The sequence below is a fragment of the Nelusetta ayraudi genome, unplaced genomic scaffold (assembly GCF_046127955.1).
Source record: "Nelusetta ayraudi isolate G7.1 ecotype Tasmania unplaced genomic scaffold, CSIRO-AGI_Nayr_v1 ptg000048l, whole genome shotgun sequence".
Classification (NCBI taxonomy): domain Eukaryota; kingdom Metazoa; phylum Chordata; class Actinopteri; order Tetraodontiformes; family Monacanthidae; genus Nelusetta; species Nelusetta ayraudi.
The window spans coordinates 16,832,501-16,854,444 of NW_027466098.1; the positions used below are offsets into that span (position 1 = coordinate 16,832,501).

Sequence of the window (21,944 nt, forward strand, 5' to 3'; positions counted from 1 at the left end):
CACTGGTGTATCCTGAGATAATGTCAGGTGTGCCCTGAAAAAATTTATTTAACTTTTTAACATAATTGGTCAAAAAAAATAATAACAATAACATTCCACAGTCAAGTGACTGTGCTTTAAAAGGAATGTGAGCCTATCTTCCTTGCAGGATATCAGCTTTGTGTGCATCTAAACAGGCTCAGCTTTCATTCTTCAAATGTAAAGCAACGTGCCATGGCTCCGAAAGGGTTGAAAAACACTGTTCTAAATCATCCTAAGGAAAAACAATTCACCTTGGCTGCTACTTACTGTTGCCCGCATTGCCTTTTCTCATTCAGGAGTCGCTAGTGGCGCGGTCGCAGGTGCTCCGGGAGTCCGACAGACCCCCCCCGACGCTTCGCCCGACCCTCAGAGGGCATCACATGACCCGAGAGGCAGACAGACAGACGCGTGTGGATCGGCCGCTCCGCTAGACCCTCGACTTCGACGCTGGGGTCCGCGTCTCTGCCCTCAGCGCGGAGAGAGCGGCGCAGATCTCATGCTTGCTCAGCCCCGGCTCGGCTCGGCTCGGCTCGGCTCTGATCTGCGCCCTCCTTGCACGCTGCGAGTCGTCCTACTGCGTGCAGCCGCTGCAGCCTCGCTATCGGTCGGTATCCACAGCAACAACCCCTCCCTCCTTCACCCCTTCCAACACCGAACGTCCCGCGGCAGTGGGGGAAAAACAGCGGGCAGAGAGCGGCGTGGGAAACGCGAGGAGGTGACGGGCTGACGTCTAACTTTGCCGCTCAGCTCCACAGAGTTCAGTCAGCGGCAGTGACAGCGGCAGCGTGGCTTCATCTCGACAGGATTCCTTTAAAGTGCGAGCAGAAGAAAAAAAGAAAGGCGAGCGGCAGCGGCAGGGTTGTCAGGGTTCCACAGCGTGAAGCGTCCTTTGTTCTGCCTTTTTTTTTCCCCCCCGCACTCAACAACAACAACAACAACAACAAGAACAAGAATGGCGTGAGGGAGCTGAGCCGAGCCGACCCACGCAGATTGTGCGGCGGACACGTACGGCTACGCTCAAGCCCCCGTTTCCCAGCCTCCCTCCCTCCCACCATGTTCCCTCCCTCTCCCCTCCCACATTCTCCTGGGGGGGGGGGGATCTCGCTCCCTCCCCATTCACAGAGCGATACGCCTCACACGCAGATAGTGGGAGTTGCGCCCGGCAAACAATTGCGCTGTCGAGTCCCTGCGCGCCGCCTGCGCGCGTCACGGCGCACAGCCCGGCCCCGCTGATGGCCGCGGCGGCTGCTGCTGCTGCTGCGGCGGCACCGTGCGTACGAGCGGCACAAACACACAGGCGCAGCCCGCCGGTCCTCGCCAGCGTCTGGCCTCATTCATTCTAAAAGGGATAATTTCTTAAAGCAACAGCGCTGATCCAACCCCCTTGATGAGCGTGTGTTGAGTCAACGGAGGCTGCAAAGTGACCGGGATGAACATCCTCCACAAACTCAACTCCTGAACGCCAACATTATTATTGGTGGGGTAGCCTTAAAATAAGCTGTAAAAGTCACTTAAAACAATAAAGCGACACAGTTACTTTACAAACATGAGACAAAACCGTCTAATTTTCCTTCATGTCTCCATGTTTTGTCAAAATGAGTACAAAGAGGCAAAATGTACAAATGTGCTGCACCTTCTTAGGTATATTATTATTATCATTAATTATTCCATTCCATGATCAAAAGGTAAGACAAAATTCATTTGCTAGTACATGGACTCGTCACCAGTGAATAAGAGCACTAGATAATAGAAAACGAAGCATGGAGTGAGTAGCAACAAGTCAGAACAGATTCATTTATAAAAAGCTAAAAATAAGAAACATGTCTTGTTCCCACCGTTGTTCAGTTTTATGTCCATGCATATCACCCTGTGCAAAGAGTGTGTGGATCAATTTCCACACATTGTCACACACAGGCAGCCACCGCTGCGTTTTATTACCCCGGAGGATGGCCTGTCTCTGTGTGTTCATGGCTGTTAGCTCTGACGTTTCTCAGCCGTTGGTGACTCAGAGTTCAGGTTTCTCACTATTTGTTCCCCTTAATAGTTTACAGTGCACTGATGTGACGGAGCAGCTGCGTGAACAGGAAACGGGGGGGGGGCAAATGACACAGGGAAAATCCTGCCAGAGTCAAAGGGAGCCAGGAACTAAGGCACCCGCCCCGCGGCCGATGGCGTATACGACGATAATTAAAGGCAATCTGATGATGCGATGGAAGAGTGGGAATACGACAGATGGGAATAAAAAATTGGGGGGGAACAAAAAACTTCACAGTAAATCTTGAAAATCTTGATGGCTGTCAAGTTGTTATTTCTAATCCAGTGAACTCCACTACATTTGTCTACTCTGTCAATTATCTGTGTTTAACATGATTAAATTACATTTTTTTTCATTTTTCTAATAGCTTGTCTTCGATAACTTCAATGGTCCGGGCATTACAATTCGGCAGGCATGATACATCGTGGCTACACTGCATAATGATCACAGTTGATCAAAAGGTGTACGAGATGAAAGACGCAGGGTTTCAAACCCGAAAAATGCTCGTGGTTTTGAAACCATGACGATCTTTTTGAAGCTACTCGAAGGCAAATGTTTTTTTCCAATGAGACAACAACATAAAAACTACAACAGAAACACGCACGCATGTTCAAAAGCAAAATCTTAAAATAGGCAATTTAGAGCCTTCTTACGTCTGGATAACGCTGACACGTGCTTTAGTTTCACAGAGTGATGCACATCCCAACAAAAAGCCACAATTCAAGAAAGAGAAGCAAAATGCAAAACCAAACATTACAAGAGGCACAAGGAGAGAGAACGCTGAGCGCCGGATCGAATCAAGGCCAAGCAGAATGAACAAAATGGAAAACTACTGTATACATGCCCATTAGTACAACGCATAAGCTAGTTACACAGGCCATTAGCTGGCCTTAAAATTTACACAATTAGATTGATTCATCTGCTAGCAGATACAGTTATGAACCAAATGACAAAATTAGAGAAAAACATGGGGGAAAGGGAGGCCGAGAAGGATGAATCATGCTGTTGCCAATAGTCCTCTCTGAAAAAGAATAATCTCATGACCCTCCCATAAGACAACAACTTCCTCTCTGACTCAGAATAATTGGTCCAACGGAGCGTTAATACCAAGCCAAGACTGGGACGAGGAAAGAAGGTAAAGCAAGAACAAAGAATGAGGAGGTTCCTTTGCAACGACTCCAACTAAAGGTCAGAAATGCCATCACTGCAAATCCTCCTCACCGTCACTACAGTCCCTCCTCACTTTGCCGGGGCCCAGACCCCTCTACTGGTTCCCACCCCCTCAGTCTGCGGGTGTCATGATATTTGAGCCACTTTTCAGACACGCTGAGAGAAGTCTGAATCAATATCAAGCTACAGCAACACTGGGGGGAAAAAACTGCAATGTAGCAGCTGTGAATTTCTGGCACGATATTTGTACGGCCACTGTTAATCAACAAAAAGAACTCCACCCAGTGGACAAACACTGAGGCCGTGTACCTCAGTGTAATAAAGCAGCATAGCAATGCATCGCCTTACTGCTGCTGTGCTGGAAAGCAAATCGGCTGCCCCCAAAAAATGGTGACATTAACGGCCCGTCATCCGCCATCGCCTCCTCGCTGGGCAAAAAGATCAGGCAGGCCCCAACACAGCAAGCACTCCTCTATTGAGTCGAAAACCTTGTTTACTGCTGCACTTCAAATGACTGTACACACGTAGTGCTCCCCTGTCTTCATTTGAAGTAGCTTCCGCGGTGGCAATTTCTAGAAAGATGTGACCACAGGGAGGTGTGCTATGCTGCGTGCTATGTTGCGTGCTATGTTGCGTGCTATGTTGCGTGCTACGTCGTGTGCTATGTTGCGTGCTACGTGCACATCTGGTTAAGAGATTGATAAAAAAAAAAAATTGGCCTATTTTATCGTCAACTCACTTCAGTGACATTCCAGGTGCAATTGGAAGATATGATGCTTTTCCTCCATGCTGATGTACATGGCTATCATATTCATCCACTGGGTGCTATTCTTTCCTTTCATTGAATTTCAGAGTTCTTACGTAGAAGCAAAAATGTCACCAGAACCCTATTGGCAGAGTGGTGAATTGTACTCTACACTATAATTCTTGATTAAACTGTACATTTAATTATTTTTTTTAAAGCCTATTTGCCAAAAGGACAAGTTTGTGCACCATTTTAAACTGTATCTTAAGATTAAGGTTGACAATTGTCAAGGTTTGTTGCTGAAAGAAAAATGAGTTGGTTCATTTCTGAGTCACGTTTTATACAACTCATAAATCTTTCATAACTAAAATAAATTTCTTCTTATGTATCTGCACCCTGCAAAAATGGGTGTGTGAAAAATGGTTTTAGAAGCTCAACCTTGCTTCTAGCGCTACTTTTTCTTTCACACTGCAAAGTAACGACTCGCTCATGCATTTCACAGATTACCATGTATGAAAGAACACACTTGTTTGTGAAAATCAACAGAGTGCGACGGTCCAAGTACTGAAACACAATGAACTAAAAAATTACTGACACCTCCTCCCCAGAGAACCACAAACCACATTTCAGAGGCATCAAAAGCCAAAAGAATCCAAATAAAAGCAGCCTTTAATAATCATCCGGCTCAAATTAGACACCTTGGAGTAAAACACTGCGGAAGTCAGTTAGGCGGTAAGCTAACCTTTTCCATGGGAAAAAGTCCCTCAAAGCCAAATGGCACAGTGCTTTGGTGCACCACTGATATTAGCGTGTCTTATCTTGGCCAGGCACATGGGACCAAGGATATGATGGGAAAGATAGCACCTTGGATTCCATGCCACGGCAAAAGGAAGTCATGGAAAACTAGGCAAATCAAAGAGATGGCCATCAAAACGACAAGGAAATCACTCAGGCCTGTCCGGGCCACTAAATCTCACTGCGATAACTGACAAGAGATACTGAGGGGACGTGACCCCATGTCCTGTAACCAAACAGCATGGGCCCTTGTCAAAACTGAGAGAGAGAGAGAGAGAGATGAGGTTCATAACGCGCACGCACCTGTTGCCCATTAAAAACGTTCTGGGTTGAGGAGACAGCAGATCTGCTGTGTGTCGTTTCACTACTGATCTAAGACGGTGCATATTTTGTTTACAGGTTTCGCATGTTGAGGTTTCACAAGAGGTAGACACAGTCCGCATTTACGCGTCTTAGCACTATAATGCCTGATACCGTCTTGACAAGCATATAAAGCAGGCTTATGCTTTAATGGCTTCAATTCTACAGTGTAGGCTTAGCAGGATAGAACTCAACATTTCAACAAAAGAAGATTTAAGGACGTGGACAGATAAGAGGCGCCGTGACGAACAAAGCCTTTAAACTTTAATTAAAGGGCAAATAGCTTAAGCTCGATGGAGTAAAGGCAGGAGGATGGAAGAAAGTGGAGGGTCAGCGCGTACCTGCTGGGGGCCTTCCCCATTGACCATGGCCTGGGGTGGTGGTGAAGCCAGGATTGGGAGTTCAGAGCTGAGAAGCTGGCCAGACTCCAGAGGTGGGGTGTGGTCTGCCATATCTCCCTCATTCACACCACTGAAGAGTTACTCCTGCAATACAGAGGTGGACATTGGCTTACACACACGTAGCATCCAACAAATATTAGTATAAAACTTAACTTCTCCTAAAACTGAACCTTGCTAAGATGTACAAAGAACAACAGCTTGCAAGAATAGTCATAGTAAGTGGATTTTTCCTGGACTTCTCGGTTACTTTTATATAAACTAATCATCGGTTTTACTCATTAGTGACGTAGTCTGAATTCAAATAGAGAAAATCCTCTGGGAATAATAATACGTGTTATTATTAAAAGACACGAAGGCAGCTAATAATTTATGAGTCTTTAATCTTTGTTTAGAATATAATATTAGAATATAATCTTAAATTCAAATGCTCTGCATATAACTTTGGTGCCCTGAAGGTGAGGAACAAGGCATCACCCATAATGTATGGGCACGATATCCCATAATTCACATGTTGCACCGAGTGACCTGAATGCAGGGAACGGCATTCATTTGTACTGCGGTGAAATAAATACTAAACTGTCTGTACAGTCCCGCCTGCGAGAAGATGGAACAATAACAAGGATAAACAAAGAAAAAAAATATATAACGAGGGAACCGTAACAAGTGTGTGTGAACCTTATTGCACTGTAGCACATGCACTCTCTATCCCCTCCCAGTGATCTGGCTAATCTGCTAGCTCTGGCTCCTCCCCCTGACTTAAAACAACTGCCACTATACAGGTGGTCAATGAACTGCATCTGAGAGAACGACTGCTGTAGCAGAGCACAGCAAGTAGATAAGCCTGGAAGTCCAGTCGCCGAATGATGGCAGGCCCAGTCAGGGGCTTCTTCTCAGTCAATCACTGCAGTCACTTGTGCGATAACAACGCCTTATCTTATCCCTCGAAAAAGGACACAACGTGCAATTTAAAAAATAATAATAAAAAAATAAAAAAAAAATAAAAAATATATATATACACATTTTATTTTATTTTATTATTATTATTTTTAATCAAAACTGCGGAGACATCTGCTGTTTCCCCGTGCTTCATATTTGACTGTGGCTGAAAGAGCACTTGCGGAGGAAACAACAGCTGTTTCTCGGTTACGGTTTTAACGAGAGCAAGGGAGACGCACTGATGGCAAGAATAAAAGCAATTTTCGGTCGAGTCAACACTCAGGCCAAATCCGTACAATTTTGTGTGTGGGGAAACGACAGTCAAAGCAAGGGCAATTATAGGAGGGAGAAAGAAAGGGAGGAAAAAAGGCTACGCAGCTCGGACGTTTTAATGGACCCCATACATCAACGTTTGAACCTAATTCCTGGTTTAGGTGTAACACCTCGATGCTGTCATATGACAGCTAGATTTACACTTGGCTAACCGTGTGCCTCCTTCTTATGATTATTTCCAACCGGGCCCTTCAAATAAACATCGATGTCGCACTACAGCATGACCAACGGTCAACATCGAGGTGTAATTTTCCACGGCCGTTGGCTTTGTAAAATCGTTCCTTGCGGACATGTCAACTGTTTACTCTAGCGTTCGCTACAGGTGTGTATGTGCGCGCGTGCGAGCGTGCTCGGCGATATCGTAGCTGAGCCCTTGCCCAACTGTGACATAATACTGCAAACGGGCGACAAATACAGAAAAAGATAAGTCTTCGGACATCGTCTCAACAACAAGGCAACGTCAGACTGACAGCCATTTAAGTGAGTTATCACCAATAGCGCAGCTTACCTTACTCACTCACTCAGTCACTCGGTCGACACAGCGGCAGCAGTCTTGACGCACACGCCGATGCACAGTGATGACTCTCTTTCGGAAATGTTGAACGTCAGCGAGCTTCGACGTTCCCGTCGGCTGCTCCCTTCAATCCCCGAGGCGGACAACTTGCGAGCTACCTAAATACGCGACGCGACATAATGTGACACGCTAGCGTTAGCAGACTAATGCTACCTTGCTAATAGTTAGCAAGATGAAGATGTTGCTTTTCTTTTGTACGTTGAGTGCCGACCGCCTGCACCGCCTACGTGTATGAACCAGTTCGAAGTAACTAGCGAGCAACTGTGGCAATGCAGAGTGTCGATAACGTACGGCTAATTGCCCGTATTGTCGAGATAACTTTCCATCCAACCAAGCTTCTCAATAAAAGTCAGGAATTTAGCCATCGCCTTCAGGGCTTTGTGCGCATGCCCACTGCAGCAAGCAGTGACGAATCCTAAATTCCACGGTCGCTATGAAAACCATTGATAACGCGTTCACAATTAGATTGCGTGAATGGGTTTTTACCTGGTTGAAATTATAATCATAGGCGAGACCTCGGGCTGACGTTTCAGTGTTTCCTTTCATTTTTATTATGTTGCACAGCGAAGTTAGTTTTGGAAATTGGATTAAGCAGTACACAGGCCAATAATCATAATATGCCCTTTAATCATTTGGAAACAGTAATTCGTTGTCGCTAAATGTTTTAAACATAAATAGATTATAAATATATAGATAGATTTCAATAGATTTCTGATAGCTTTTCCAAGGCAAATTATGATTTTTCTTTTTGCCATCATATCTTAACAATTGAACTAAAATTCTGCACATTTTATATTGTGTATTTGTTATATGTTTGAATTAGACACACGTTTTTATCTCATATCAGTTCTATTGAAAGATCAAGTAGCTAGTAGTATTACTAGATATTGGGATATCCATGGCTCCACCTGCTGGACAAAGGAAAGACCGTGCCCCCTGTGCTTATGTAGTCCTTTAAAGGTCCGATGTATTGTTTACTTCAGCCTCGCATGATTAGTTTTTAAAGCAAAAACAAAATCTCCCAAAAGGGCATATAGTATGGAGCAGAACCAACACCTGACATGAGGGTTATCGTTTTCTAAAAAGCGAAGATATATTTTTAAATCTTATTTATGGGGAGTCCATTGAATGTCACTTGGATCGTTTTTTATAGTGTAAGGGCGTTAAGATGTCTGAGTTAGGTAAACTGAAATTGAAAGAATGTTGGATAGTTTACGGTTTACGGATCGACGTCTTTTCGCAATGTAAACATTTTTCCGATTCTCCGACGGTCCGCGAACGCACCGTTGGACGCTGTGTACAGGAAGTGGAGCAGTGCTGTGTTTGAGTCGCCTTAGTAGCCGCGGTCGATGCTAACTTCAAGAAGATAACAACCGCAGACACAGATGTGAAGCTCGACCCAACCGGGACCGCAAAGCTGAACACAATGGCAGCTAGATTCCCCGAAAAATGCTGGCTGACGTTCCTTTAACGTTGCAGCTTTCATGACGAGGCGACGTCACCAGAGGCGAAGCACTGTGGTTAGCTAAGACGACAGTAAGGTAACTGCAACAGTTTGGACCAACGACAACAACAACAACAACAACAACAACAATAACATCTCTTACGCAACATATATGTCTTTTTTTCTGTTATGTATTTAAACAGTAGTGTAATTACTTAAATATTACGGACTTAGAATATATGGGTAGAAGCGTTAATACATCATTTATTATCGATCAATTAAATGTGGGCTGTGACATAAACATGCGGCGGTGTTTTTGAAGTCGAAAATCACTTTGTGAACGCAGCTCAACGTTAGTCGGGCAAGAACGAGCAGCTTCCAATGTAACTGTGGCTCGGGCTCAGTCCATAATTATTCCGCTTTAACTATTTGTTGTTGTTGTTGTTTTTATTATTATTATTATTTTTTCCCCCACCTCACATCACATACATTATCCAACGCTTGTTTGAGGTCATTTACATGGGCTGCTTCATCCCGAGAATGTATTGTTTGTTGGCTACTGAGCTTGATATGTCTTGCCAGAACTGTATGAATTTACCTCAGTTCACCTCAGACATAGCCTTAATCTTTGGGCAAACCACCCAGTTTCTCGGGAATGCTGTGCCCCTCTTTTCTAATTCACTCAGAAAAGTAAATTGTTTTTCCTCACTTTTAAAATGTCATTCACTTTTCCCCATAAAGCTGTTTGTGGCTAGGAGTGACCAGAATAATGCACTTCCACTTGATAATCCAACTGTTGACCAGCATCGCTCATATTAACCATCAATTTTAATCTAAAACCGAATTCATGTTGCTCAGTTAAGAAGCACATTCTCAGATGTGACTCCACATTCATTCCTGTTGTGTCCTCATCTCTTCATGCAGCTGACTAATATGCTGGACGTGGGGAAGTGGCCAGTGTTTGCACTGCTTCCTCCAGAGGAACTACGGCTTATCCGGCAGGCCTGTGTCTTTGGCAGCGCCGCAAACGAAGCCCTCTATGTCACAGTCAATGATGAGGTAATGCTGAGACTTTGAGCAATGGCGTTCTTCCAACTCCCTTCGGTTGGTCTTAAGATGTGTGCGTTCAGCGCACACTTGATAATGTTGTATTTGGATAGAATAAAGGCTTTAGAGCGCGCACACGCACAAACAGACACACACTGCTTGATTTAGCGTGCAGTTCCAGACGCAGGGATAAGCAGATAGAATGAGGCTATCTTTAGCTAATACCCCAGCAAGCACCATTTTTATCCTGCGCAAAGGAATGGCTCATGCCTCATCTTGCAAACTGTTGGCTCATATATTTGTCCCAAAGCGGATCCAACAGTTTATGGTAATTAATTGCTTGGCTAAAAATAAATACTGTATATGTTTAGTTAACAAAGGGTAAAACTAAGTCAGGGTGCATTTCAGGTCACCTGCTCGTATGGGCTTTCCTTTTTTTTTTTTTCACACTGCTCACAAACGGTACAAAGGCAGATTACAATATGGTCCTAAAAACAGAATCCCTATTTTAAATTTAACTTTAATTGTGGATATATCTTTATAGAACCAAATAGCAAAAAAAAAAAAAAAAAAATTCGGTAAACTTCCTAATTCATAATTTGTGTGTGTCAATAGTACATCAGGTTTGTGTGTCCTGCCCCTGCAGGTCTTTGCCCTGGGCACCAACTGCAGTGGCTGCTTAGGACTCGGGGACCTTCAAAGCACCATTGAGCCTCGGAGGATTGATGTTTTGTGTGGGAAGAAGATTGTGTCCCTAAGCTATGGAACTGGACCACATCTGGCTATAGCCACAGCAGGTGACCCGCTTTGGACAACGTTTTGTTTTTGGGTTTTTTTCTTTCGTCGAGGGGGAATTTGGAGTGGCTCGGGGACAACATGACCGACAGTAGGAGAACAGAGATGGAAGAGAAGGCATGATGATTTCAGTGCACAGCTATTTGTTTTCTAATGCATTTACTAGGAACACTTAGCTAAGTGAAAGTTATTAACAGTTATTAAGCAGGTTTTTATTTTGGGTAATATGTTCCTGTTGTGGATTTTGGATTTTTATTCAACGTCTTGACTCGGCTTTTAAGGGACAGTGCACCCAAATTTTTCATTTTTTGACCGTGATGATACTGTAAGTGGGAAACAGTGTGTTGGCAACATTGCTATGGTGTTTTCTGGTGAAACGTCCCACCATGTAAAAACTTATTTTTTTTTACAATGTTTGTGTGTAGTGTGCTTGATGTCAGAATTTTGTCAATTAGAAAAACGTCACTGGAGCCTCTACCGACTGAATGGTGACTAGAAAATGGGTAAAATTGCAGCTTTGAAAGGAGCCTGTCCACTGCTCTGCAGATGGGGAGGTGTTCGCTTGGGGCCACAATGGCTACAGCCAGCTGGGCAACGGGACCACCAACCACGGACTGACCCCCGCGCTCGTGTCCACCAACCTCCTGAACAAGAAGGTGACGGAGGTGGCCTGCGGCTCCCACCACACCATCGCCCTGACTGCCGACGGAGAGGTGAGCCGCCATCACGAGACAAGCGACGCCTCTGCCTGATCTCTGTGCTTGTCTGGACGCTCAAACGTGTTTTGCTGCTGCGTTCAGGTGTTTGCGTGGGGCTACAACAACTCGGGCCAAGTGGGTTCGGGGTCTACTGCCAACCAGCCGACGCCCCGTCGGGTCAGCAGCTGCCTGCAGAACAAAGTGGTGGTCAACATCGCCTGCGGTCAGCTCTGCTCTATGGCTGTTCTGGACAATGGAGAAGTAACGGCTCGCTTCATTTTGACAATTTTTAATTTTTCTTGCTAATTTTTATTCCTTCAGAATTTTACACACTGGTCCTTTAAATCTTAAGCAGCATCTTTGACATCAGGTGTGCTTTTGCATGCTTGCTATTTGTGTAGTGATAGTTCTATGATTTGTTCTCAGTCCCTTAATGTGCTGCACTTTGAGACTTGGCCTTTAAATTGCACATTCAACCACGTTGAAATATGAGCAAACAACTTTAAAAAAAAATCAATCCATCTGCAACAAGTGCATATTTCATTTTAATCAAAAAAAAATCTTGTGTCTTTATGAAGAAAACCATACAGTGATGGTAGGTAAATAAAGACGAACCTGGAAGTTCTAGAGCAAAAAAAAAATGTTTGGATTTATTTTGAAATTTCCAAATGAAAGAAATTGTTGAAAGTTGTGGAGAACCACAGCCATACATACAGAAAATCTTGCACGGACGACGCTAACCTGGGCTGTTTCCAGATCTATGGCTGGGGCTACAACTGCAACGGACAGCTGGGCCTGGGAAACAACGGGAACCAGCAGACGCCGTGCAGGATCGCTGCTCTGCAAGGTGTCAACGTCGTCCAGGTAGCGACTTCCAGAAGGAGCCTTTTCACGCGGCGCCCGAAAGGAACTCAGACGAGCCGCATCGGTTTTGCACTTTGCGCTGATTGCACTCCTTTCTGCGCAGGTTGCCTGTGGATACGCTCACACGCTGGCGATGACGGACGAGGGCTCTGTTTACGCCTGGGGAGCGAACTCGTACGGCCAGTTGGGAACAGGCAACAAGAGCAACCAAGCCCTCCCAACACTAATAAACACTGATAAGGAGAGGTTTGTCATTGTTTATATATCACAGCCTTCATTAGTGGATTCAGGTCATTGAGGGGGGCAGCACAACAAACTCTTGAGACAGTTATTTTTAAACCTCCAGAGAAAAAAACATCCCCAAAGACCTGCTAATTTTAGCATTAAAACACTGTTGGCAGTTATCGAGAAGACCTTGGATGCCTCTTGCTCAGGTTTGCTGTGTCAGAGTCGCGCTCTGAAGTTTGGGTTCTGGTTTTTATCTTCCAAAGAGGATGAGGGCCACAAGAAGAGGAAAAAACATGATGATAGAATTTTTTTTTCAAGTTTCTAATTTGAGAATAAAGTTGAAATTTTTGAGATTGAAGTTGAAATTCCAAGAATACAGTTGACATAAAAAAGATGAAATTTCGTGAATAAAATCTAATTTTCGTCTTTTGTGTGTCAACTTTATTCACAAAATTTCAGCTTTTTTAAGTCAAATTTTTTTCACACAGTTTTGACCTTATTATGAAATTTCAACTTAAAACTCGAAATGAAAACTTAAATAAAAATCTCCTTCCTGTCATATTTTTTCTCTTCTTGTGGCCCTAATCTTTTCGTATTTATCTCCAGGATGGTGGAGGTTGCCGCCTGCCACACCAGCCACACGTCGGCTGCCAAGACCCAGAGCGGGCAGGTCTTCATGTGGGGCCAGTGCCGAGGCCAGGCCGTGGCCAGCCCCCACCTCACGCACTTCAGCAACACGGACGACGTCTTCGGCTGCTTCGCCACGCCGTCGGTCACGTGGCGCCTCCTCTCAGTAGGTGAGCAGTCGGAGCGGCCGTGACATGTGCCCGACACTCACATGTCACTGGTAGCAATTCCTGGAAGTGGCCTGCGAGGTAAACAGGAACCTTTGTGTTTCCTGTGCATGTCAAAGCAGCGCACAAGTCGATCCCGTTTGAAGTCGGCGAAGACGACAAATGCAAAATTGTCACCGTGAGACTTCAGTCTTTGTCATTTTCTCATTTGCGATCCAGCCTCGTGAAGTTCACAACATCCCCCTTAATTGTGTGCAGTCCGTTCCTACCTGTTTCCTGATCAACCAGCAGGGAGTGTCAGTGTTATTTCAGATTCAACTATGTTGCTATATATGTACAACATCTGAGGATCTGAATTCAGTAGTTGTTTGGTCCTATTTTTCAGAGTGATGATTTACTTTTACATCTCTGTGACTTTGACAGTTGTTGTTTTTAATTGCTAGATGGCGATGACTACCTGACTGTCGCACAGTCTTTGAAGAAGGAGTTTGACAGCCCAGAGATCTCAGACTTGAAGTTCTTGGTGGATGGGAAGTGTATCCACGTTCACAAGGCTCTGCTGAAAATCAGGTACACTGTACAACGCTCGACTGATCATTCTGTGGTATTGAGGACTGAGAAAGGGCTGATAACCGAGACGCGCTTTGACGTCACTAACATAAAATCGAAATAAAAAATATACCCGGTAGCAATTTGCACATTCACATTGTCATGTTCTTCTGACCGCTGCGCTGCCTCGCATTCAGTCGGTGTCTTTGTCTTTCCTGCAATCGTCACGTGGAGGTGAAGATTGGCCTATTGTTCCCTGCGTTTCCTTTTATAACCGCACTTGAACACAGTGTGTCTGCCTTCCAGTCCCATGCTCCTTTGCACTGTCTGTCCTTAGGAAGGAGCCAGGCTGTCTGCTCAGCCAGCCTCCGTGCACACAGCACACACAACGTACCCCACTTTGGTGGGATCAGATGCAAATGACACCTTTGAGACGCAGTTAGAGGACAAACTGTTTGTTTGTTTGCTCAGCCGAGCGCCAAAAATAAAAATGATGGCGAGGGAAGAAGCAGTGAGGGACATCTGACAACATGGACACTTACTCACTGGGAAGATGAGAAGAAATCCTGATTGGAAAAATAGAGCTTGATGACTTTTTTTTATTATTTTTCAAAAAAAATACAACACAACATTTTGTTTCAGACTGGTTTTGTAATGAACAGAAAAGTAGGATTATTTTTTCAAGAAAGACCATGGCTATGTGATGTGCATATGAAGATATGCACTTGAAATAATGAAGCGATAGATAGATAGATAGATAGATAGATAGATAGATAGATAGAATTTCTTTTTAATAACCATTTTGTGAGATATATTGTTTGACAAACTATTCTGCACAAATACTGCACACTACACACGCCTCTTGATATTTGTCAAGCCAGACTTGAGGGTGTCCGATGTCTGTGTTGACACTGGATCCTCTTTAAAGGCGACAACAGGATTTCCTCCATAAAGTCAAAGTGACTGTGAGGAACGTTAATATTTATCAAACATGTCACGATTCTTCCGATGAATTATTGCTACCAGCGCCGGTAATTGTGTCTAAATCGGTGCAAACTCCGGTGGGGCCATTTCCTGCAGGCCGACTGAGCGGGCACTGGTGTTGTTACCGCCTTTGTCTGAAGGGGTCGCTAGAGTCAGCAGAACTGGAAGGTTCCGTCATGACTGAATTGACAAAATCAAACGCAGAAATCTCAAGAGTTAGGCCGAGATTGGAAAGGAGAGAAATGTATTTTCAAATTATTGTTTTTCTTTGCCGTCCACTCACAAGTCTGATGTCTTCCGTCTAGGTGTGAGCATTTCCGCACGCTGCTGAACGAAATGGACGAGGACTCCATCGAGGTCCATCAGTTCTCCTACCTGGTGTACCGAGCCTTCCTAGAGTATCTCTACACGGACACGATTAACCTGCCACCAGAGGACGCCATTGGTAAGCGAATGTGCCCCGGGCTTTGCAGCAGGCTCGGTCGCAGCTGCGGCGGTTTTCGAACGCCTCATCTTCAGGCTCGCTCCTGCAGGTCTGCTGGACTTGGCCACGTTCTACCGGGAGGCGAGGCTGAAGAGGCTGTGCCAGGAGACCATCAAGAGGGGCATCTCCGAGGACAACGCCATCACGCTGCTCTCTGCCGCTGTCAAATACGAGGCGCAGGTAAGATAGTAGTCGGATGCAGTCGGACGCGTCCCGCCCCCGTGAAACGGCAACTGACCAAAACAGCCCTCTCCATCCATCCATCAGGACCTGGAGGAGTTCTGCTTCAAGTTTTGCGTCAACCACCTGACGGCGGTGACGCAGACCCAAGCGTTCACAGGAATGGACCACGACCTGCTAAAGAACTTTATAAACAAAGCCAGCCGCTACGGGGCCTTCAAAAACTGACCGGAGGGGAAGCCGCAGCCGTGACGTTCCAATTTAGCCAAATTAAAAGTCGAGCCGCGGGGGACGTTTTTTTCTAATCGGCACGTTGAAGGATTTTTGCGACGCCGATGCGTCTGTTACTCGGCCCGAAACAATTAAGGTCAAACACAGCAAAAGAAATAATCAAAAGGAAGCGCGAGGCTTTCCCTTTGAATGCCTTCATTCTCAAATGTCCAGGTTTTTGAGGTTTTGTGTTTGACAACTGACGTTGAGCATTCCTGTGGTCGTTCCCATTCAACTCTGCCTCTTTTTTTTTTTTTTCAGTCATAGTCGCTCATTTCCGCCATCCAAACATCCGCTTAGCCCTGATGTTGACTTCAAATTTGCATCTTGCAAAGTGTAATTGCACTGTTTAGCTGTTGTGATTGTTTCGTGGCCATCTTCACCGGCAGACTAATAAAGGTCAGCGCCACTCGGGCGCATGAGACCAGACTTCTCTACACACATAATGATTCCGATGTGAAACTGTAAGTGCAGCTGCTTTTTCCAGTTGTCTTTTGTTACAGTTTTTGTATGTTTACAAACATTTGTTTATTGCTTTCTTTTGTTAATGCGTGGACAGGAAACCCTGTGGGTTGTTTTTACAATGTTTTTTTTTTTTTTTTATATCTCCCCATCTGGTAGCATTTTGTTTTAATGCAGTAGCACTAGAGGAGTGTAATTTCCAAAATGACTGTTTTAATTGTGTCCCGAGTCAGACCCTGTGGGGTCTCTTTAAATGTAGTTACACAACGATTCCACAATAAATTTCCTAAATCTGTCCAAATGGAATGTAACAGGCCAAACATTGCATTTTTTCACCTTGATAATTACCTGAATGCCTGGACCCTCCTTTTTTTTTTTTTTTTTTTGAAGGGGGGGGGGGGGGGGACTTTGACATTGCTGTGAAGCACACAGTGGCACCAAAGGTGACATGAAAAATTCTAACATGGTGATTGAGGAGTGACTACATGTCTTGTACTGTATGGTCATGGGGCCTGTACAGAAATAACAACTAGCCACTTCCCTTTAAAAAACTTTGTAAAAATAAATAAGTGAATGAAGCCTGTGCAGTGTTTTTACTGTAGATGCAGAGACAGGCACGAGCTGACTTGAGCTGAGGTGAGGTATGTATGAATTGGATGCGAGTTTCTCTGGTAACACAGGAAATGTTTGTTAGCTGCACTCTGCACCTCGCAGTCGGCCCCCCTGCAAAACTTATCAACCCCATTAACCTCAGGACGTGGGTGACAGAGATGAAATATGCACATAATGTTGCACCATCTGGCCGCCGTTGACTCACTGATACCTAACTGTCACATCGCAGCTTCCATTGTGCACGAACACCTGCGCACTGGCAAACCAGCGATTACCCGTTATTGACATATGGCATGGAAACTTTTTTTTTTTTTTTTTTTTAAATGCTTTTCGAAGCTGTAAGATATATTTGCTGATACAGTGCTGTCATTTAGAACTACTGAGTTGTACTTGGTTGAATGAAGTTTGCAGCAAGCTCTGATCGCCACATATCATGTCATATGAACTGGACATCAGTTTAGTGGGACTCTAAAGATTGCTACCGCCTAGCATCATTTTAGGGATTGGATCTGAATCTGTGCAGCAGCACATTGGATCATATGCAAGAGGTCTGGGGTGTCTTACAAAGTTGGAAAGGGACTTCCAGGGATTGAGACAGAACTGGATAATCCCCCACTTGAGCTCTGGACTCCACCAACCTGAGCTTAGAAATATTTCTCAGCTGCAAAGAAGTGGAGCAAACCGTAGACTCCATGCCTGCTCTGAATAAATACCAAGATTACGAAGGGTTTTACAGGGCGGAGCTGAGAATCCTCGCCGCTCTTTGTTCCAGGTCTTTCATCCAAAGTGCAATATCTTCCCGTGTTTCAATCAGGGCCCCAAAAAGCATTTAACCATACAGGCAAAAATTAAATTTTAAGTTAATAAGTTTTCCTTCAGGGGCATAAGCTTTATAAGTCACATGTGGTAGATCAACAGAAAACCACACAGCTGCTAGCAGTATTTTGAACTCCCCTGTGGAAAGAAGAAAACATAGGGCCACTCGCACTGTGGCAGAAGTGTGATCTAAATTATACAGTCGCACAGACACAATGCAGGCCTGTAATTTTCCAACAAAAGACATGTTGAAAGAAGCGCTTTCATGTCTAATTCGGAACAGCAGCACAAACACACACACACACACACAAAAAAAAACACGCTTAATTATAGATACAAGTTTCACGTCTGTGAATTAAGTTAAGGTCTTCACGGCCGCACAAGAGAGACTCGTTCAGATCAGATCAGGTTCAATACTCTACATGATGTTTGGTAGAAAACCTAGCAAGTGAGTTACCAGGATGTTGCCCTAAAGGAGTGGAGCCACATCAGTTCTTCACGAGCTGGGTGACGCCAACTTGTATTTTCCCTGTGATGAAACTCCTCTGCGAGACTCCAGCTTCAAGGGCTGCTGGTTTTGGTCTGAGTGAGAAATCAAATGTTACACTCTGTGTAGATGTTTTCATTTGTTGTTTTGAAATGGGAGAGCTGGATTTGATTTGCTTTACGGTCTGCCTGTACACTTTGGCAGAGTTTCGCTTGTGCTCTACCATCGTGTGCTTGTCTTAGCCCCCAGAGCCGCGTGTTAAAAGCCACATCCTGACAGTGCAGTAGACCGACCCAGGGAATGGCAAGCGGCTTCACTTTTTGAACTTAGCGTTGCAAAAACCAGTGAAAACTAGAACCGTGCTGATTCCATTTCTCCCTCCTTGACTCGGAAATAGCTGAAATACCGGCTTCCATATCTGAGCATGTGGTCGAGCTTGTTTAAACAATGAGAGCAAGTAAACCCAGCTAAGGATGATGATGGTGATGATGGGTCCTGAAAAATGTAAACACACACGGATGCAGAAAAATAAATGGTTGTAATCTGTCAATAATTAATTGCCTGACTTGTTCAAACAAAGATTTATTCACAAACTGTAATGAGCGTCAGGTAGTTTTAAAACATTCTGATTTCATTGAAAAAAACATTATTTTCAAATAGTGGATTTGGCTGAAAGTGCTCAACATCTTGGGAAGTGCTGTGATGACAAAACCTTTAAGAAATGTAGTGGTATGTAGATGGAAGTAGTCAGCTGCCCGACAAGATCCATGCAGTAACCCTGACTTGAACCTCGACTTGCCTCTCCCATTTCCTGGCCATTCTCGAAGATATGTGACCCAAAATAAGCAAACTGTCCCAAAAGAAATAATCTTAAGGGAGAGAAGTCACTGTCAAGGTGCACACGGGGCTGGGAACTGGAGTCAGCTGAGAATCTCTGTACAAAACAGTCGACCAAGAAATTCATTCCATTTGCGCAGGGCCCCAGCTGTCTTAGTGTGAGGGCGGGGTTGCACCCAGTGGAGAACTGCTGCACTGAGAACCAGAGGTTGGTTGATTGATCGATTGATTAATACTTAATTAATCCCGAAGGAAATTCAAGCACTGTGCTCCACATACTCATGCATACATTCGACAACATAGCAAGATGAAAGAGATCAAAATATAATAATAAGTACAAAGTGCAGAGTGAAGCAGTGTAAGTGAAAAAAAAAAACAGATAAAGACTGATAAGAACTAGATTAGGGCTGATAAAGTGGGAGTAAGTCAAACATGTGCAAGTCGCAAGCAAGTCTCGAGTCTTAACCTTCAAGTCTCAAGCAAGTCCCACGTCCTGCGTTGATCTGTTGACCGCTGTGGGTCAAATATTTAATTTTAAAAAGTCAAGTCACACGTCACGAAGAGCAAATCAAAGTTAAGTTGACTCTTATCAGTGTTAGTCAAGCAAGGCTCAAGTCCTCAAATTTGCACCCCAAGTCCTCGAGTCGAGTCAAGTCCCGTGACTCAAGCCTCCCGTCTCTGCTCCGAACCACCACACCACACCACAAGGTCAGAGGTGCGTAGCTCCCACGATTTGCAAGGTGTCTCAGCTGAGTCGCTCGTTCTGCTGCACTCATTTTTCATGTCAGCTGCAATAAAGCCATCAGTCAGTGCTCGGCCAACCCCAGACAGCTGCTTTGAACATTTTCTCTAGCACTTTGCATTGAGTTCCTGTTCGTGGCTGACGCCTGGAAGACTTGCAAGCTCTCTGCGGTGTTGTTTGATTGGAGTCCTGCTGCAGTTATTTTAGATGTCGGCCGACACGGTGCCCAGCGTCAAAGCTTCAATAAACACAGGCCGTACATGTCAGAGCAGATAGCTCAGTGGGCTTGTTTGCCTGGTTCCCACAGCTCCTTGGTTCTGGTTGTGTGTGACTGATAGCTTAGAGGTTTAGAAGACAACCAACCTCTCAGCCCTGCTGCGCTCATTCTAGACTGGAGATGTCAAAGCCCAACGTCACAGCTTTGAAAAACTCAGATAAAAAGGAAAAAGGTTGCAGAGCGCATAGCACAGAGACTTACGAGACCTATCATGTGTCCGCAATGTTTTGAGTTCTAATCCTGCCTCGTGCGTTCACATGTCAGCTGACATAAAAAGCCCCGAGCTCAAGGGTTTTAGACGACGTGGCTGTGTAGTTAGAGCTCAGAGGGTTCGAAGACATGCGCAATCTTGGCAAGGCTTCAGTGGCTCTGTGTGTGTATCTGCGTGTCTCAGATAGTGCAGGGGGTCGGATGGCTCGCCAGATGTGTGCACGGTTGTAATTCAAGCCCTGCTGAAATGCATGAGAATGGTAGAATGCTTTGTACATCACTGCTATAGCCATAGCACAATCACACTGACGTTTTATTTCAAGACACAAATCACACACACATCGTTATCACTGCAACGCAAGTTGATCGCTCGCCCTTCTGATTTGCATAGACTTGCGTGCAAGCCGCGCCTAAACTGCCGGGTCTTTTTGCACAATTATTCAAATGTGAACATAGCACCAGGACACTAATGAATAAGTGGCAAGTTGCCCAAAGATAATAACACAGTGAACCAGGAAAGAATATCAAGTAGGCAAGACATTTTGCAGCACTCACTCAAGGAAAAATACCAGTATTAAACTAAAGGCCCATATATAGTAAATAAAATAGCACCTGTTCATCAGTGTTGGTGAGATGATGGTTCATGTAGCTCTTCAAGACTATTTTGGGATGTTGGCTGACCTGAAGTTCAGCTTCAATCGTTCAGAGGTTAAAAGGGCGAACCGATGTTCGTGCAGGGTTGTGGTTTCAGACCCTTCTAGCTTCAGACGAAGAGCCGGACTATCAAAGAACTGATGTGCATCTCTTAACTAAGGCATTGCTTTACGTCAATACATTGGCTACTCTGAGCTAGGTCTGCGTAGGACAGGAAGGCTTCCTCAGTTGTTATCAGGAATGATCGGTTAGCCAACCAGGAAGCTGTGAGCAACTGATTTTAACGAATTGCCTCAAAATGAGGATCTGAAACACAAAATTCAACCGATCTCCTCCTCATCTTCCTGCCAATATGGAGAAGAAGATCAGCAGCACGCAACATTTGTTCAGTTGTCACAACAATGGGATCCATGTGGTTTGCCTTGTCAACAGGTCAGCGACAGGTCGAGTTGGTGGGACATGTTGACAGGGGGCCTTGACTGTACCCGTGACCAGTGGTTTGCATCGGGGGAAGGGAAGTGTTGCATTTGCAGAGGAGAAAGCAACGTGTTGATTACACATTTTGGGGGAAGTGAAGAACCTGGAGGAGAAGGTTTCCTTCCTATTCTCAAAAGTGAGTGTTCCAATTCCGGTCTTCCCATCTTTGACTTTTTTTTTTTTTGATGTTGTGTAAAATATTTTTATTTTCGCATTTGCCCTTCCGGCCGAAGGTCCCGGTCTCGTGTGAGGGTACGCTGCGCAGGCTCTCATGCGGCGGCTCTACGGTACTTAAACACCTCTATTGGCTTCAGCGGTTTGTTGACGCGAACATCGCGTGACTGTGGTTTCTGTTGCAAAGGTTGACTCCACAGGATGGATACAGAAGAACAAAACAGAGGACAGAAGTGCACGGCGAGGATCTCAAACGTTTAGTTCCGTTCCACGGTAAAGAAACCATCGTTTCACGCGCACACACAAACAGTTAGTTTCTCATCAACGTTATTACGCAAGAATATTATGTCACCCATTATCTTTCCCATGCATTTTTTTTCTCTCGTGTATGGAAACCTTCAGTCTTGGCCTTGAGGTTGCCAGACAGTTTCCTGGCATTGTGCAATTTTTTTTTTTTTAACAGTCCAGGGGTTTCAGCCACATGTTTGT

The 21,944-nt window shown here is 44.8% G+C and overlaps 2 protein-coding genes across 7 annotated transcripts in view; one reads left to right on the forward strand and one right to left on the reverse strand.

The window, feature by feature from the left end:
* The window catches only part of fndc3a (fibronectin type III domain containing 3A), a 38,251-nt gene extending 30,488 nt beyond the window's left edge, over positions 1–7,763 (reverse strand). The window contains exons 1-2 of one of the 4 annotated variants that reach the window (XM_076036738.1): positions 7,318–7,763; positions 5,468–5,611 (exon numbers count right to left, since the gene is read on the reverse strand). In XM_076036738.1, coding sequence (XP_075892853.1) covers positions 5,468–5,578 — 111 coding nt within the window. In that variant the 5' untranslated portion in view covers positions 5,579–5,611; positions 7,318–7,763. Of the gene's footprint in view, positions 1–288; positions 635–5,069; positions 5,276–5,467; positions 5,612–7,304 lie in introns of those variants that run through there. The other 3 variants (XM_076036737.1, XM_076036742.1, XM_076036739.1) reach the window with 3 other exon arrangements.
* Positions 5,607–16,747, forward strand: rcbtb2 (regulator of chromosome condensation (RCC1) and BTB (POZ) domain containing protein 2). 3 transcript variants are annotated; one of them, XM_076036743.1, is made up of 12 exons: positions 5,607–5,742; positions 9,739–9,873; positions 10,508–10,658; positions 11,203–11,369; positions 11,457–11,615; positions 12,111–12,218; positions 12,322–12,464; positions 13,053–13,243; positions 13,684–13,810; positions 15,079–15,218; positions 15,307–15,437; positions 15,525–16,747. In XM_076036743.1, exons 1-12 carry the CDS (start codon positions 5,707–5,709, stop codon positions 15,663–15,665), a joined length of 1,629 nt encoding a protein of 542 aa, XP_075892858.1. In that variant the 5' UTR covers positions 5,607–5,706; the 3' UTR covers positions 15,666–16,747. The 3 variants fall into 3 exon arrangements, with proteins under 3 accessions (XP_075892858.1, XP_075892860.1, XP_075892859.1); XM_076036745.1 differs by lacking the exon at positions 5,607–5,742 and adding an exon at positions 7,133–7,276; XM_076036744.1 differs by lacking the exon at positions 5,607–5,742 and adding an exon at positions 8,639–8,911.
* Positions 16,748–21,944: the final 5,197 nt, after the last annotated feature.